The sequence below is a fragment of the Polyodon spathula genome, chromosome 6 (genome assembly GCF_017654505.1).
Source record: "Polyodon spathula isolate WHYD16114869_AA chromosome 6, ASM1765450v1, whole genome shotgun sequence".
NCBI lineage: Eukaryota > Metazoa > Chordata > Actinopteri > Acipenseriformes > Polyodontidae > Polyodon > Polyodon spathula.
In genome coordinates this window covers 70970966-70984684 of record NC_054539.1, presented here as the reverse complement: position 1 = coordinate 70984684, position 13719 = coordinate 70970966, and the positions used below count along the sequence as shown (strand labels likewise).

Genomic DNA, 13719 nt, shown 5'->3' with positions numbered 1-13719 from the left:
ACTATGTAACACAATTTTTGTTCCTGGGTAGTAAGTGTTATTTCCTAATTGCTTATGCCTCAAAAGTATAGAAAATGGCTATTATTCCCCACAAACTTTGCTTTTGTGACCAGGACAGTAATATTTTGAAATGTACCTATTTCCAGTGAGAAAACTGGCGAATTTGTGTCTTTTCATTCACATAAAGTCAGAAAAAAACAACATACGAATCCAAATTAACATGTATTTATACTAAAGTAATAAAAAAATGACTACAAAAGATTTAAAAGTGAACAGTTTTTCGAGATTTACGATTATACTGTAAATCACTTTCACGAATCAGCCACCAAATGTAGTCTCCCATCATATTCTCGTTATACTGTCCTTGGTAGCGGTGTTCAAAGTCCAGTATATCCTGGTGGAAGCACTTGCCTTGCTCCTCCAAGTACGCTCCCATGTTCTCCTTGAATTTATCAAGATGAGCATCAAGGATATGGACTTTGAGGGACATCCTACAGCCCATTGTGCCGTAGTTCTTCATCAGAGTCTAAACCAGCTCCACATAGTTTTCAGCCTTGTGATTGCCCAGGAAGCCCCGAACCACTGCGACAAAGCTGTTCCAAGCCGCTTTCATTGCACTCCAGGATCTTCTTTATCTGTGGTCCGACGAAGACACCAGCTTTGACCTTTGCCTCAGACAGCTTAGGGAAGAAGTCTTGAAGGTAATTTAAGGCTGCCGACTCCTTATCTAGAGCTCTGACAAATTGTTTCATAAGGCCCAATTTGATGTGCAGTGGTGGCATCAGCACCTTTCGGGGGTCCACCAGTGGCTCCCACTTGACGTTGTTCCTCCCCACAGAGAACTCGGTCCGCTGTGGCCAGTCCCGCCTGTAGTAGTGCGCCTTGGTGTCCCTGCTGTCCCAAAGGCAAAGATAGCAGGGAAACTTGGTAAAACCGCCTTGGAGACCCATCAGGAATGCCACCATTTTGAAGCCTCCTATGACCTCCCAGCCGTACTCATCATACTTCAAGGCGTCCAGCAAGGTCTTTATGCTGTTGTAATCCTCTTTGAGGTGCAACGAGTGAGCCAGGGGAAGAGACGGGTACTTGTTACCATTATGGAGCAGCACGGCTTTGAGGTTCCTGGATGAGCTGTCAATGAAGAGGCGCCACTCATTCTGGTTACAGGCGATTCCGATTGCCTCGAACAGACTGGTCACATTGTGGCAGAAGCAGAGCCCATCTTGACGGGTGAAGAAGCTGGAAAAAGGTTGGTGACGCTTCCTCTGATCTGCGACTTGCACACTTTCATCCAACAAGTTCCACTGCTTGAGCCTAGACGTCAAAAGCTTGGCATTGGACTTGGTGAGACCAAGATCTCTAATCAAGTCGTTGAGGTCTTTTTGGTTGGGGTAGTATGGGTTTCTCTCCTCAGCTCCACCTCTGAAATTGTCATCTGGATCTACAACATCTTCCTCGCTCTCTGACTTGCTGCTCTCTTCTAAAGACGGCTGCTCTCTCTCCAGAGGAGTGGGTACGGGGAGCTCATGGCAGTGTGGCACCGGGGCGATGGATGAAGGAAGGTCTGGATACGTGATAGCAGGTGCATTCTTGCCAGTCTGACATTTGGAAGGGTCCACCATGCAGAAGTAGCAGTTGCTTGAGTGGTCAGTGGGTTCCCGCCAAATTCTTGAGATAGCGAACTTCATGGCTGTCTTTCCCCCTCTGTACCATCCTACAAAAAATACATTTATTTCACCCATGACTAATGTGTAAGAGATTCTCGCAACATTTTTCATATATGATATATTTTTTCAATAACATTGAAAATTGTAAAACATTTTAAAATTGAAAACTTTTACAATTTTAAAAATTTTAACAAATTTTATAACATAAAATTCTGAGCAACAATTGTCCATCTTACCTTCCAGAGTTTTTTTGCAGTGCTCGCAGGTGAAATGAGGTGCCCAGGGTTTGTCTTGATCCCCGACAGGCATTCCAAAATATGCCTTGTAGGCCTCACACATCTTAGCAGATGCTTCCACGGAGTACTTTTTCGCTCTTGTCTTGATAAATTGGCCGCAGACATAGCAAAATGCGTCTGCCGGATGCTTGCAGCCTCTTGGTGCCATCTCAGAAAAATGCAGATATGTATCCATTTAGGCAGCTGGAACTAAACTGAACTGGTGGGCTTAAGGCCCCTGTATTTATACTACTATTTATATTACTGGAAAGTTCTAGAATGTTCTAGAAGTTACTCCAAGTTTACTCAGTACTGACTCTATCTGGAATGTTCTGGAAAATAGGTGAATTTCAAAATATCACTGTCCTGGTCACAAAAGCAAAGTTTGTGGTGAATAATAACCATTTTCTGTACTTTTGAGGCATAAGCAATTAGGAAATAACACTTACTACCCAGGAACCAAAAAAAGTAAAAAAAAAAAATTGTTACACGGTGTAATACGCAGTAACGTTTTAACCTATAGTTAATAAATAAAATCATAATTTCTGTATTATCCTAACTTTATTTGTCTTACAATGACCTATTAAGCTTAACCAGCAAGGAGCTGGTAGAATGTTCTATTTTTGACTGAGTGAGTTAGTGTACCGTAAACCATTTTTTCACACCATTGTCCCGTTAGTGGTTCCGTACTAGGTGGGTGGTGTGCTTTTTTTTCTTTTTCTTTTTTTTTTTTGCAATCTAATGGTCTTGGACGCTGCTGCAGCCAAAACTCCGCTGCTCTCGTCGACGTGTACCGTTCTGACGCTCGCAGGGCGTCTTCTGTCTACTCTGTGCTGTACTGTCTAGAGTGTAATTCACAAGTGCAGAATTAATCACCATGGCGACAACCAGCACCAGCAGAGATTATCAACTGGTCGTCTTCGGAGCGTCTGGTTTCACTGGGCAGTTTGTGGTTGAAGAGGTGGCTCGGAACTCAGCCGAAGGGCCAAAAGGAACTCTAAAATGGGCCGTAGCAGGGAGAAGCCGCCAGAAGCTCGAACAAGTTCTGGATCAGGCCGCAGGAAACCTCGGTAAAGTATAGCCTTGCCAAGGGATTTCGTTTGATGCGCGATTTAGGAGTGAGGTGCCGAATCGTGTAGCATTGCTGTGAAATGCAGCAGTGTTTAAGCTAGTGGGAAATTGTAAACAATATGCTGGCGTTTTGTTTTTTCTTATTATAAGTAAGCGAGAAACGTGTGCAATTTTCTAAATATGCAAACCTACCTTGCTATGTTATTTGCCTTTAACTAATAAGCGAGTCCAATTTCTCAATTTCTACTGCGTATGTTGTACAGCCGGTATTCATCTTGGCTCTGTACCACTAAACTGGCCTCTCTTGCAACGATCCATATCTCACAAATAATTAAGTCAATTATTATTACCAGCACAGATCATGCAAGCTAGTGAAAATTATAACGACATATTGGCGGTAGCAATACTATTTTGTTAAATGTGTGCATTTGTTTTTATATTTATTTATTTATTTATTTTTAAATGAACTATACTGTTAGGATGAACATCGACATCACTTGAGTCGAGATGATTAATCCCATGTCATGTGTGATCTGTAACTGCGCACAGCACCTTAGTGTTGGAAGATATGTGAGTCAGAGTTTAGTGAGCTACCAGCTTTTTTTTTTTTTTTAGCTGAATTATTGTAATACGTTTTGTATAGTCTTGTGCATTTTGTTTTTAATCAACAATTATTGTGCTGTTATTCCTTGCCAAGTTTCTGACGCATGTTAATTGAAGTGTTCTGCCTTTGATAAGCTTAACCCAGTCATTCACCCTGTGAAACAAATACAAATAAAATAATACATGCCATTTACTGAGGTTATAACCCAGTGTACTACGTTTGTTTTTTTTGGTTTTTTTTGTTTTGTTTCCAGGTAAGCCAGAGTTAAAGTCGGAAGTAGATATTATAATTGCTGATGTTGGTGATCTAGACTCATTGGCCTCCATGAGCAAACAGGCAACGATTGTTCTCAACTGCGTTGGGCCAGTAAGTACACAATAAGGGTTTCTGTGTAGTGAATATCACTGAAAGAATACATTCCAGCTAATGAATTTGTTTTGCATTTTGAATGGGTGTAAGAGTGTTACATTTGCCATACAGTACAAGTCTGTGTGTATGAACCCATTGCAAATGTAAAATGTCTCTGCACTCAATGAATGGCAACGTAATCTCTGAAGAAATCACTAAATGCAAAGTTCAGCAGTACAACAAACTGTGTCATGTCATCCAGCTATCAAACTGCAGTCATATCTTATCAAATTATACAGAGTAGTAATGCACTGGGTTATGACGTATACTATGTTTGCTTGTGCTACAGGATTTTATAGAGAGGTTAGATATGTACTTCTTTGGAAGGCTGGCAGGTTTACATATCTGGCAGTCGATACTCTTTGCTAAAACAAACATGATCATCCTCTATTAAACACTCAATAATGCTACATTTAAAAATAATAAAATAAACTTAGTAAATTCAGTTTTCAGATGAAACTGTATACTTAGAAGAACATTTATTTTTGAATAAACCCAGTTAAGAAGTGGAACGCAGGCTTGCTTCCCTTGTGTAAAACAGCAACAGATGAACAGACCTGCATGCAGCACATTTTCCATTCTCAGTTGCTGGCTGTAGTTCAGAATGTGTAAAACATTTTTTTTTTTTTTTGTTGATTATTAGTACAGGTTTTTTGGAGAGCCTGTGGTTAAGGCCTGTGTTGAAAATGGAGCCCACTGCATTGACATAAGTGGTGAGCCCCAGGTACGTATAAGAACATTTTCCTTTTTCTTTTTGGGTTCATGTATATCGGATGACAATCTTATGTAGCGAATGCTGTCAATGTTTCTTTCAGGCTCCATTGTGAACAAAGGTTTTTAATTACGAAGCAGGGGAAACATGTTCAAGCTACAATGACGTCATCCGACTAATATTTTATGAAAGCACACATGAACATTTAGTGTTTGTGAAAGATATGTACAGTGCGGTGTTTGTTCAGAGCATGGGCAGCTGCAGTGAGAATTGTAATCAGTTTGTTTTCCAGAGTGCCTTATGCCTGCTCTGGAAAGACCACAGTACAGTTTCTCTTATGTTTTGTGACAGTGACAATGAGTCACTGTGGTTTGATTACAATGGTTCTGTTTTCAATAATAAACATGTCATACAACAGCAAAGAACGTAGTTTTTATCTTCACTTGCAAAAGTGGTCTGTCATTGTAAGCAACACTGTTGTAATGAACTCCACTTTCCCTTGGTATGCATACACATATATAGTATTGCACTGTTTCTGTTCAGTTTCTAGAGGGAATGCAGCTGAACTACAACACCCAGGCTGCCACAAATGGGGTATATGTGATTGGAAGCTGTGGCTTTGACTCTATTCCAGCAGACATGGGTGTGCTTTACACCAAAGACCAGTTCAAAGGTAATTTTATTTTTCTCTAAAACATAATTTATCCCATAGCAAAACTTGATCAAATTGACCACCACCACAGAAATGTAAAAGCTAATGTTCCACAATCCCTTTCAAGTTAGTGTTAAAATACATTGTGGTGTTGTCAGTTTGCTACTCTGTTCCATCATTTAACTTTCTGTGGAATCAGTTTCTTCATTGACGCATTTTATTATCTTAAATAACAAATGGGTAATCCTCAGTAAATGAATAAAGAAAATGCAGTGGAGCACAGATCTGCAAAGATCTTTAAACTGCCTTTCAACTAATCCTTTCAACTTTTGGACTGCATCTTTTGGCATAGGATTTATGCTGTGAATACAAGTTTAGATCATTAAAAGGACCAACTTTTAAATCTCTGCTTGTATAATCATGAACTCTTTCACTGAAAATAATGCAGGTTGTATTCTTTTGAAGCATTAATGTGCTAACTTTCAAATGCGTATTAAGCTTTAATTTCACCTGGGAGCTTGATACTAACCTTCAAATCCTGAATTCATTGCATTGTCTGTATTTCAGGGACACTGACTGCAGTTGAAAGTTTCTTGTCAGTAAATGTTGGACCTGAGGTAGGTTCTTTGCTTGATGATGCTGTATGTAATTGAAATTTACCACCATCTGTATGTTCTTAATTTGTATTTTTCTGTATGCAGCAAGTAGGAATTGTAAGTTTCTGCATTTACTTTTTTTTGTGATTTTATTTGTGATCCTATACGTGTGTATAGTGAATGTGTATTCAGAATTGCATTCTGTTATTGAAAGGGTGGCTCCATTCATGATGGAACCTGGCAGTCGGCTATCTATGGTTTTGCAGACCAAGATAAACTCAGGAGTTTGAGAAAGAAATTAGGTCACAAACCCCTTCCAGTTGTTGGAGCAAAACTGAAACGAAGGTACAGAGTGAGCTTTCTTACAATTAATATTATAGACATTTGTAATACGTACACTTTGCTGGCTGGTAACAAGAAGTCAGTTGCAAATGTATGTTTATTGCCAGACCAAAACATTTGTGGTGCTGGGGATATTCTGTTGCCATTGTTACCCACCTCTAAATGTGCTGGTATCTCTGAATAGAAATATATAAGCTCTTCAAATATGTTCAGTTTACTATCTTAAATAGTTTCTGATATGTACCAGCTGATTAGAGAGAGAAAGAGAGAGACCATTCATCATTTGAAACAAATGAATCATTGCAACATTTCTAATCTGCAGAAATAAATATTTGATGTGTCTGGCTTCTGTTTTGTCTACAGAGGTGCTGTGTTCTACAGTGACGAGGTTAAACAATATGCAGTTCCTTTCATGGGCTCTGATCCCTCAGTAGTGAAAAGGACCCAGCGTTACCTGTGTGAAGAGCTCAAGGAGTCCCCTGTAAGTAAGAATGCAGTGCTTTACGGACACTGGACGAAAATGTATAACACATTAAATATGTAAAATAAATGGTCTTTGTTTGGTGAATGTCACGTGTGTAGAGGATATAACAAAAAAAATAATTGCTGTGATTTTATCAGAATGCTGTCTTTTCACCTGCAAAGCCTCACTGTTTGGTTGTAGATGCAGTAATTGACATGTACCACATCAAAACAGCCCTGGAAACAGTCATACTTAAGGTTGGATTGGGCTGCTTTTGTAATACAGTGTGAACTGCAGCTGGTTAGAATTGTTATTTGAAGATATTCATGCTGGATTGATCAATTGACATGCAACATCTTCTTTACAGAGAGTTTCTGCCCTTGTATTATGGGGATAGAGAAATTGAAGTCCTGTTTTACAATTAGCCTGAAAGTAGTTTAGTTATGTTTGAATTTTTGCCTATATTGGAAATTAGCAAAGATGCCAAGATTAATGCAGTACTTAATGTCCACAGAGAACTTGTGTCAGGAAGAGCCCTAGGTGTAATACCATTTACACAATTAAATATGTGTTCCTGTTCTGTGCATGATGTGTTGCATACAGGTCAGGAATAAATAAAATTTAACAGTCGCCAACCAATAGATGAATGAAAACTTCTATTTGTGTCCCACAGGTCCAGTACAGTGCTTTTGCAGCAGTTGGTGGAGTGGGCTCTGTTTTAAAGTTAATGTTTGCTGGCATGCTGTTTTGGCTGTTTGTTTTGACTAGCTTTGGAAGAAGTCTTCTAATTAAGGTACATTCCAAAATACATTTTGATGAACAAGATTTAAATAGTTTCTACTAGCCAAGATAAAAGCGACATTGTATATTGTCTATGAATCTAAATTTAATTATTTTGTACTTCATTTTACAATTAAGTTAAACAGAAAAAAATCAAAGATTGTTACTTTTTCTTTCTTAAAGTATCCTGAATGGTTCTCATTTGGATATTTCACAAAAGATGGTCCCACTAGAAAGCAGGTAGGATTATCCTTTTTATACTTTTAAAGAAAGGCCAACAGTAAATACTTCAGGGGGGTTTAAACATTGAATGGTTGAATTTGAATGTGTTGGTTTTAAATAATAGAAAATGCAAGGGTATAATGTTCTTGTAACATACTGAGCCCTTTGTTGTATACTATTACTATTAAAATCTGTTGTAAAACTGTTTTTTTTTTTGTTATTCTGCTACATTGTTTACCATAGTTGTCATTTTCCTCTTTACTCTGAAGCAGTCACTAAATCATGTTTCAAATTGAAAAGTTAAGCAATTAAGCATTTTCTTAGTAATGGCAAATATTACATATATAGCTTAACTGATGGTTTATACTGTAGTCTTGTGACCAGCATATTGTGAGGCTCATCGTATTCACATGCCTTGGTGTATGGTTAACACCCAATGACATGCCTCAGAACGCACTCCAAATTGTAAACCTGTTTGCTTCAGATGTACTGTGTGTGCGTGTGTGTGTTTGTACAAAAACTTGAATCAGTCAGAAGTACTGTTAACAACCCAGGTCTTTGGATCCTACATGCAAATTTAATTTGAAACCGAGAAAACTATGTTTGATGTTACCCTTACTGGGTATTATCAACAATGCTGTTTAGAGAGGGTTGATACAGTTCAGTTCTACACCTAGCATTTATTAAGCCACCTAGTGCCATGTCTGATACCTAGATGGCATGTGTTTTTACGGAAGCCTTCAAATGTGTCTAAGTAGTGTTACACCCAAATAACTCAATAAAAACATGTTTGAGATGAGCTGAACTTTGTTTCTGGCACTTAGTACTAACATGAGAGTCTTAGGGTTAGACTGGCCTGATTTAGTCAAATACACATTTATGAGTGGCATGAATGAGTAACATTTTACAAAAGTTTGATTTAAAGAAAACAGAAATGGTCAATTGTGTATGCTTCGAATTTACAGATGGAAGGCTGTTCATTCAGTATGACCTTTTTTGGTCAAGGGTATAGCGAGGGCCAGGATCCACAGCAAGGTAAACCCAACCTCAAGATATGCACTCAAGTCAAAGGACCAGGTACGAATTTTGTTCTTTCTTTGATACTGTGTCATGCAAGTGTCTCGGGGTTATTATGGGATGTCATGATTGCAGCTTGCTTTTGGGAAGGTCCATTTTGAAAAATTGAAAAAACAAAACATTCAAGTATAATTAAAATTATAACAGGCTTCCTCTTACTGTGGCACAAGGATTGTTAATTTCTTTCAATAATTTATGGTCCGTATTTGTCCTCACAATTTATGTACTAGAATCTGTGTTTTTAAATTCTGGGCTGCATGCAGACCACATATTTGAATCCTGTGTCATTATTATTACACAATTAAACATTTGTATACATTTTGATTTTATTCGGTATAAACATGAAATATTGTACGTATTACTTATTACTTCTGTCAGACTTTTACAACTCAATAAAAGGTGTGTTATCTACCAAAGACCTGCTGCAATTTCTGTTTGACTGGCTCATCGGTTATAAACTAAATAAAGAATAAATAAACCATTCTTCAGCCCCCAGTATCCATTTACTGTGCAAAGCACTGAAGGGCATACTGAATTTTATTGTAGAAGATAAGACACCTACGTTATAACCAAGTTAAAGTACAGAAGACATTTTACTAATTATTACTTCACTTTTATTTATTTACCATTGCAGAGGTCGGTTATGTTGCTACGCCAATTGTTATGGTACAGGCAGCCATAACCCTACTGAAAGAGTCCAAGTCTCTACCCAAAGAGTGAGTGGTTTTACTTGTGTTAAACTGAAACAAGAGACTACAGTGTGACTGCTTTAAAAGTATCCTCAGTAATAATGAACATAGGGTTCACTTCAATAAATGAATGTGTAAATCAGATATATATAATTTATATATATTTCTCTTGCATCATGGCCACTTCCATACCGGTTTCAGTTTTTATTACATGGTACAGTATTACGTTTGATATCATTTTGTTTATAGCAAAAAATAACCACTGAGGTATCTTCAAAGATGACAAAAGGTTATAGAGCCCTGCTTTATATGGTGTTGTCAAAGCCAAGCATGAACTGCATCCAAAGCTACCCATTTTGCCGTTGTGTAATGTTGTTTCTGTTAAATTCCACAGGGGGGGAGTGTATACTCCTGGGGCCGCCTTTTGCAAGACCAGTCTGATTGAACGACTGAACAAGCATGGTGTTGTGTTTTCTGTCATCAGCAAGCCTGAGGCATGAGAATATGTGCAGAAATAGCCTTCCTTATTTCATAATGTCACAAGATGAAATGCAATTAATAATGGAGGGGAAAAAAGCCCTTCAGTAAAATGCTGTGTATGCCGAGTCTGCTTACAAGTTACTTTTCATGTTTGCTTGTGTTTAATGCACTTTTGATGCCTGCGAAGCAACCCAGGTTTAATGCTTTACATGTAACACTGCACTCTTCTAATAGAACACTATTGCTATATAAATATAAAACACGCAATTGTATTTTTGTGTTCTGTTAGTTACACAAAAAACCTGAACATCCACTTTATAAACACGTAATAAACGCAAATGTCTGCCTTATTAAACACCTTGAATTGGTTTTGAAATGATTCATGAATGTACTGAAACTGCTGTGTTTGTCCAGGTATTTTTAGAGCTTCATTTTAATGGAACAGTTTTTATTTACTAAATGTTTTGGGGTAGACTTTCTGCAATTCTTCTTGGAAGATATGTGACTGTACTGACACCCCCTCCTTTGCAAATGTTAAGAAACTACATTCTGCAAATAAGATGTTCTTCTCACCAAATATGTCATTATTAAACCTTTCAAACATTAGACTACCATAGTAGGTTTCACAATTGTCTCCATGCCAAGGAGGGAGGGAGGGAGGGAGGGAAAGGGGGATGTAAAAATTCAAGGTCACAGTTTGGAAAAGTGTAATTACACAGATAGAAATGACTGTATTCCACACCGTTCACAGGTTTCTTCACAGACCAGACACAACAATGGAAACTCCAAGCAGCTGCATGCAAACCTGGCGGCCATGTTGCCTAGCCCAGGAACTTCATTTCGTACAAGGCAACAGATAAAAACCCAGAAGGAAGGGTGGTAATATATAGAGAAGGGCAGACAGCTAATGAACAGCTTAGGAGATGGACTTTTCTGCAGGCTTTTTGATATTGTAATACTAATAGATAAATAAATACGTACTGTATATACATACAGAAATATGCCCGATTATTTCAACACTACCCTCGTGATTGAGGTTTTTTGTTTTGTTTTAATAGACATGAACAGCAATAATAAAAAGGTTCTATAGCTGTGATAACTACTGATACACATTTTTCCAAAAAGTAAGAAGTTATATTACCTTATAATAATAATAATACTAATTTATTTACTTGGCTGATGCTTTTATCCAGGTCGACCTACAGGGATACACTGAATTAATTTTACATACAGATTCTGGTGCCCATTTATACAGTTTGGGTTTTTACTGGCGCAATCGGGGTAAAACAGCAGTGTCCCATCTGGGATATAACAGCCTCAGCATTTGTGTAACTTTACATTAGAAATGATGGGGCTAAATATTCTAAGAGCTGTATCTTAATTAAAAAATAAAAACGTGCTACACTAGGATTTTAAAAAGAACATTTAATGTACAGAAAAGTTTGATATGAAAATAGTTTTATCTTGCATTAACTGGCAATTACAACATTGAGGATTTTTTTCTGTAACTTGTTTGACACCTTTAATCCCCTTACTTTTTGCTGATGAAACAACATTAGAATCTACATGTCGAGTGTATTTGTCCTGATGTAAAATTGCACAAGTTAATAGGGAGTAACTTTGCATAAGATATAGGACAAACCTTTACAGATTAAATGAGGTATTGCACAGATTAAAATAAATAAATAAATAAATAAATAAATAAAAGCAACAAAAATAAAAAGCAAATTGATAGAGCATTTACATTATAATGTTAAAAAGATCTGGGAAGACGGGAACAACTTAGTGTCTTAACTCTACAGGGAGAAAATACACTAGTCATCCAATTGGTCATCATCTTCATTTCAGGCTGTGTTTTACCTACCACTTTACCTTGGAGGTACCATGTCTGAAAGCTTGAAAAGAAGTAACTTAACATTTAAATGGTCCCATCTGTTTAAAATAGAGAAAGAAATGTAATCATGCATCATTTTAAATTGTACTAAATTTTAATAGAATTCTAATAGATACATAGAAATTGAACATATTATTTATTTAGTTGTTTGCCAGCCTTTATCCAAGGCCACTTAGTGTTTTTCAAACATTCAAATACAATATACTGTATATACACAGTGTAGCAACAAGTTCAGAGTATGACGTTACAATAGATTTCTTTAGACAAAAACATTCAGTACAGTAAATGGAAAATTGAAAATATGTACAGTATTTTAAAACTGATTTTATAGAAAATTGCAAAATATAAAGTGATCACATGAATCCAAAATATAACCAAGATAGCAACAATATGTATACTACAAAATATATGTATGAATGAATGCTGCAAAATATCAGTTGCCCAGAGGTATAGCCTCTGTATGCTTTTACAGGGCCAGACCCCTGGTTCTGTGCTCATATCTACTTGCTGAAGCCGTTTTTATTTTAGCCAAAGAGGTGTTCACGTGTTGCGGGAATGCACTAGCAAAATCCACAAGTCAGTGACGTCAGCTCACTAGCAATATGCCTCCTATATTGTTGGGAGTGGATTTTTTGAATGCAGCGGGTTTGTGCATTTGAGAAAGGAGAGGAAGACTCATGCAATTAATTGGAGACTGAAGTTGAAGAGAAGCAGTTAGCTTCTGCTGTACGAATTAAAACGGTGTGCTGCTCGGATCAAAACATATATTTTATACTGGCCTACACTACTTCAGTTGTTTTTGCTAGGGTTGCTACAATGTGCAGCACAGTTTTAAGGGTTCAGTCCCTACAAGGTTTTAACAGTGTGTTCTTTTAGGTCTCTGCTGCCCTCTAGTGACACTATTAAACACTGTTTTAAGCATAGTAATACACCTCACCTGTATTCTAGCTCTGTCTCATGCTGTGTTTATTTTAGGTTAATATCTTCCATTCATTCACGTTTTCTTTTTTTTATGGTTATTGATAAATTATTGATAAATCCCATTTCCATGAACATTCTGTTTAATAAACATCTGAACATACCAAATGCTTGAGCTCCGTTCACAATCACTTTGGCCTCTCCACATGTGTCTATGGCAACTCCTCCATCAATATTTGTAAAGGTAGCATGTTTATCTAGAATGCTGACAGTGAAAACAAAAATCATTCAGAGCTGGAAAAAAAACAAAGCAGTTGCAATCTAATATTTGTTGCAATATCACAACCAAGATGTTCCATTATAAAACTGGAAATAAATGTTTATGTGGCTAACAGGTACAGTACATGACTATAAATGCAGTCGCAATGCAGGAACGGTGACTCAAGGTTTTATAGCCATTACAGGAAAGGGGATTACCCTGCTGGTCAGCATGGTGCTTGATCACCTTTCTACCAGCGAAGGTAGACTTGACACTGCTTGGATATTGTAACCCATGGCTGTTAAATGAATGGCTTATTAAATTCCAGATTGTCTCTTTTGATTTGAGGTGAAGTATACAAGTAAATGCAGGCAGTGGGTTCTAAACGAACACAAAGACACATAGTTGTTTTTGATGGAAGTTACAGTAGCGTTCACTGTTACTACATTAGAAGCTCTGTCAGAAAGACCTAGTTCCCATTCACCTAGAGGCAGGAAAACAACCAAAAACAATGTTAACTGAATAGCACTGAATAAGTGATAAGCACTGGATACTGTCAGGGATCGATTCAAGGCAACCCAATAGCTATGTCCCATTATGGCAAACTCCT

The 13719-nt window shown here is 37.5% G+C and overlaps 1 protein-coding gene across 1 annotated transcript; it reads left to right on the top strand.

Annotated features, from left to right (window-relative positions):
• Positions 1 to 2678: 2678 nt before the first annotated feature.
• On the top strand, positions 2679 to 10644 carry LOC121317561 (saccharopine dehydrogenase-like oxidoreductase). The gene is made up of 12 exons (XM_041253633.1): positions 2679 to 3012; positions 3871 to 3983; positions 4669 to 4749; positions 5281 to 5410; positions 5957 to 6006; positions 6200 to 6330; positions 6691 to 6808; positions 7464 to 7583; positions 7754 to 7810; positions 8758 to 8869; positions 9504 to 9585; positions 9953 to 10644. The coding sequence occupies exons 1-12, from the start codon at positions 2820 to 2822 to the stop codon at positions 10056 to 10058; spliced, it is 1293 nt and encodes a 430-aa protein (XP_041109567.1). The 5' UTR covers positions 2679 to 2819; the 3' UTR covers positions 10059 to 10644.
• The last annotated feature ends 3075 nt before the right edge of the window (positions 10645 to 13719 follow it).

Excerpts from the sequence above, each read along its gene's own strand:
- LOC121317561 (XM_041253633.1), top strand. The coding sequence starts at position 2,820 with ATGGCGACAACCAGCACCAGCAGAGATTATCAACTGGTCGTCTTCGGA. Across the intron at positions 6,809-7,463 it reads AAGAGCTCAAGGAGTCCCCT|GTCCAGTACAGTGCTTTTGC; the intron begins GTAAGTAAGAAT and ends TGTGTCCCACAG. Across the intron at positions 9,586-9,952 it reads TCCAAGTCTCTACCCAAAGA|GGGGGGAGTGTATACTCCTG; the intron begins GTGAGTGGTTTT and ends TAAATTCCACAG.